This window comes from Pinus tabuliformis, chromosome Q (genome assembly GCF_031772625.1).
Source record: "Pinus tabuliformis cultivar Carrire ecotype Pingquan chromosome Q, CPIR1, whole genome shotgun sequence".
Lineage (NCBI taxonomy): Eukaryota > Viridiplantae > Streptophyta > Pinopsida > Pinales > Pinaceae > Pinus > Pinus tabuliformis.
The window spans coordinates 1,070,205,572-1,070,208,894 of record NC_142296.1 but is presented as its reverse complement, the minus strand read 5'-3'; the positions used below and the strand labels follow the sequence as shown (position 1 = coordinate 1,070,208,894).

Below are 3,323 nucleotides of genomic sequence, written 5' to 3'. Positions count from 1 at the left end.
CCTACTTCCCAAATTATCCTGCTTAGATATTCAACCCTGTTGCCCAAAAGTTCGACCTGCTGCCCATAATATGCCTAGAAATTCACATGTGCGAAGCAGAGAGAGAGAGAGAGAGAGAGAGAGAGATATCCTTGAGATGAATTCGTCCTTCTTCTTCTTCGCATGCCCATAATATGTCTTCTTGTGTGTGAGGTCGAATGGTGCCTTGTGGAGGAAGTCGAGTGCTATATATATATAATACTCTTCTTGTCTGAATGGGTATCTCTTCACTTGGGTGAACTTGACTTGCCAAATATTCAAAATTCAAAATTTCCTCCTGTTATACTGACATGAACAACATGTCTTATATTAATTATTTCAAGGACTAAACAAAAAAATGACTTAAAAAACATGTCTTACATTTTCATCGAGGACTAAAATATAAATTATGAAGACCGACCATAGCTACAAAATTCAACACTTCGTCTAAACTAGGGAGGCACTGATAATGACTATTTAGATGTTCTCATGCTGACAAATTTCTCTATAAAAATGTTACAATTAATGATCAATAGTATCAACATCATTCAACTACCATAACTCTCGTCAACAACTTTGACACATTATAGATCAACATCAACAAGTTACCATTATTCTGGTCGATACGTATGACCTATGGTGTATCCTCGCCATAATCTTGGTCAATACTTGTGACACATGGTACATATTTAGAATCAAATAGTCACCATAATTTTGGTTTATCTAACACATGGTATAGAGACTAGTCTTGGTTCACCATTTTTTTGGCCAATATCTTGACACATGGTGAATCTCCAAAGGCCGAACTCTATCTAAGTAATTATGGGTCTGATGCTAAATGAGCTCATTGAGCTTGATTTGAAAGGGCCATTCTTCCTAATTTTGGTCAATATACTTGACACAGGAAGAATGATTGTCCTTTGTTGGACCATTCTCCCTAATTCTAGTCATACATGACATAGGGAAAATGTCTGTCCTTGATGCTATCTCATCAGTACTCTTTCACACTGAGGGAAGCACTCTCAACAAGTCCAAGCTCATCCCCGAACTATTCTAATTTCACTCTGGACAGAGGCTTATTAAGAATATCAATTGTCTGCTCATCAATATAGATGTGTTGGAGTTTCACTACTCCTTTCTACACCATATCACGAATGAAGTGGTAATTGATATCAATGTGCTTTGACCTATCATGGAAAACTAGATTATCTGCAAGTTTTACACAATTTTGATTGTCACAATATATCACAGTCGATTCTAACACCTGATGAAATAGTCTTACGAGTAACTTTTGAAGCCAGATTGCTTCACAACTCGCTAAAATGGATGCAATATATTGTGGCTTGATAGTGTTGAGTGCAAAAAATCTTTGTTTCCTACTCATCCATGAAATCATAGCAGAGCCCAAACTAATGCAATTTCCAGATGTACTCTCTATCTTTCACACTTCCTACCCAATCTAAATCTGTATAACCTTGGAGTCATATATCATTGTTTGAGACATATCTCAACCCATAATCGATTGTACCACATAATTACCTCAATACATGTTTTGTTGCAATCCAATGGTCATGTCTCGTTTCCACTTTGCACTCACTAGTGTTGATTGCAAAGCAAATGTCCACTATGATATTAACCAAATATATCATGGATTCAATCAATTTATGATACATAAATAAATCTACAAAATATGAAAAATCTCTCAACTTCCTCAGCTTAATCACCATAAGAATTTCCATAAACTTTTATATATAAATCATAAATTTATTGAGTGTCAAGAAAAATTAAATATCCACAATTTATATATAAATAAATTAAAATGCATTTTTAATTTATCAATAAATAATATATTAAACTAATAAAATTCAATATTGAATGCATGTAAATAAAAACACAAACCCAAAAACAAAATAACAACAATAAAAGAAATTACAAATCCATTAATTCAAACTGCAACTCCTCAATATGATAGGCTCCCAATTAGGCAAGGATAAATCGGCCTGAAAATATGGAAATCCACAACTTATGCTGCAATTAGATAACAATTTCCATTATTTATTTAAGCCATATATAAATCAATGAATTGACCGATACAAATCGGTGAAATGAACCAGAATTTGTCTGAGAGAGCAGAAGAATTTGCCATTTATTTTGGTCTTAATTGTCATGATATAATCAAATGTAAAAGGAAAAAGAAGAGTAATTATGGAATAAAATAAGGGGACAGTTCCCATCTCCCTGCTTCCCCTGCATCTCAAACATTGAATTGGCGCAAGATGCAGAGAGGTGCAGGGCACCAGAGGTTGCGATCTGTGCTTCTCCAGAGGAGGCGGCCTCGGCCTCGGCCTCATTTTTGGAAGAATTTGGATGATAATACAAACGTGACGTCTGGGGGCAATGAGAATTAAACCTGGCGGCGATCCTTATACCGGCATCCACCATTTCTGTGTATTTCGCCATCTCGACAGCTCCGCCAATAAATTGGTTCTGCTGCTCCAATAACAAAGAAAGCGTGAGCAATTACCAGGAAGAAACCCCGGAACGAAACGGAAGAACAGCAGCAGATGAAGATGGGTTGTGCCCTGTAATTAATTAATAAAAAACAGGGTTCCACCACCAGCAATAGCAGCCCGAGGAGGAAGACGCCTTTGTGGACACAGATAAACACAATCGGTCGATGAGAGTGCAGAAATGGTTGAATTTATAATTTGAGGGGAAGGTGGGAATGCGATTTCTCCGCGTTATGCCACTTTCCTGCCTCGCATTGCCTACTAACTTAATTTCAAATCCAAAGTGTGGGGGCAAAAAGAAATCTTCTTTCCTTTGGTGGAATAGTCTACAGTTCTTTTTTATTCCCAATTAAACATTGAATTGTTTTTCATCAATATAAAGTCGTAATCTAATTAGTTTCATAATTTGAACTCATTTAAAATTGAAACAAAATCCAGATAACATTGATTCATCAAACAAACTCTTTAACAAATCTAACTGTTACAAGTCCGAATTTGGTTTCCCAATATGGAAATTTGTATTATTGAAGTTCACGAGCATTAGGTGTAATTTTTGGAAATTTTCGTAATGTATTTTCAAATTTAATTTATTTAGATTTTGGTTTAAATTTATTGAAATTACCAGTAAATTTTTCACAATTTAAATTATCAAATTTTTAAAGTATTGAATCCATATATACATTTAAAATTAATTTAAATAACATAAATCAAAATTTAACTATAAATCTTTTAGTTAAATTTCGAAAAAAAAAAAATCTCCCGACACAACTATAAGACTTGACTTCCTTGGTTACA

General features: G+C 34.5%; 1 protein-coding gene across 1 annotated transcript; it reads right to left on the bottom strand.

Annotated features, from left to right (window-relative positions):
* Window positions 1–2,067: 2,067 nt before the first annotated feature.
* Window positions 2,068–2,678, bottom strand: LOC149223230 (uncharacterized). The gene has a single exon (XM_089383250.1). The coding sequence runs from the start codon at window positions 2,476–2,478 to the stop codon at window positions 2,194–2,196; it is 285 nt and encodes a 94-aa protein (XP_089239376.1). The 5' UTR covers window positions 2,479–2,678; the 3' UTR covers window positions 2,068–2,193.
* Between the last annotated feature and the right edge of the window lie 645 nt (window positions 2,679–3,323).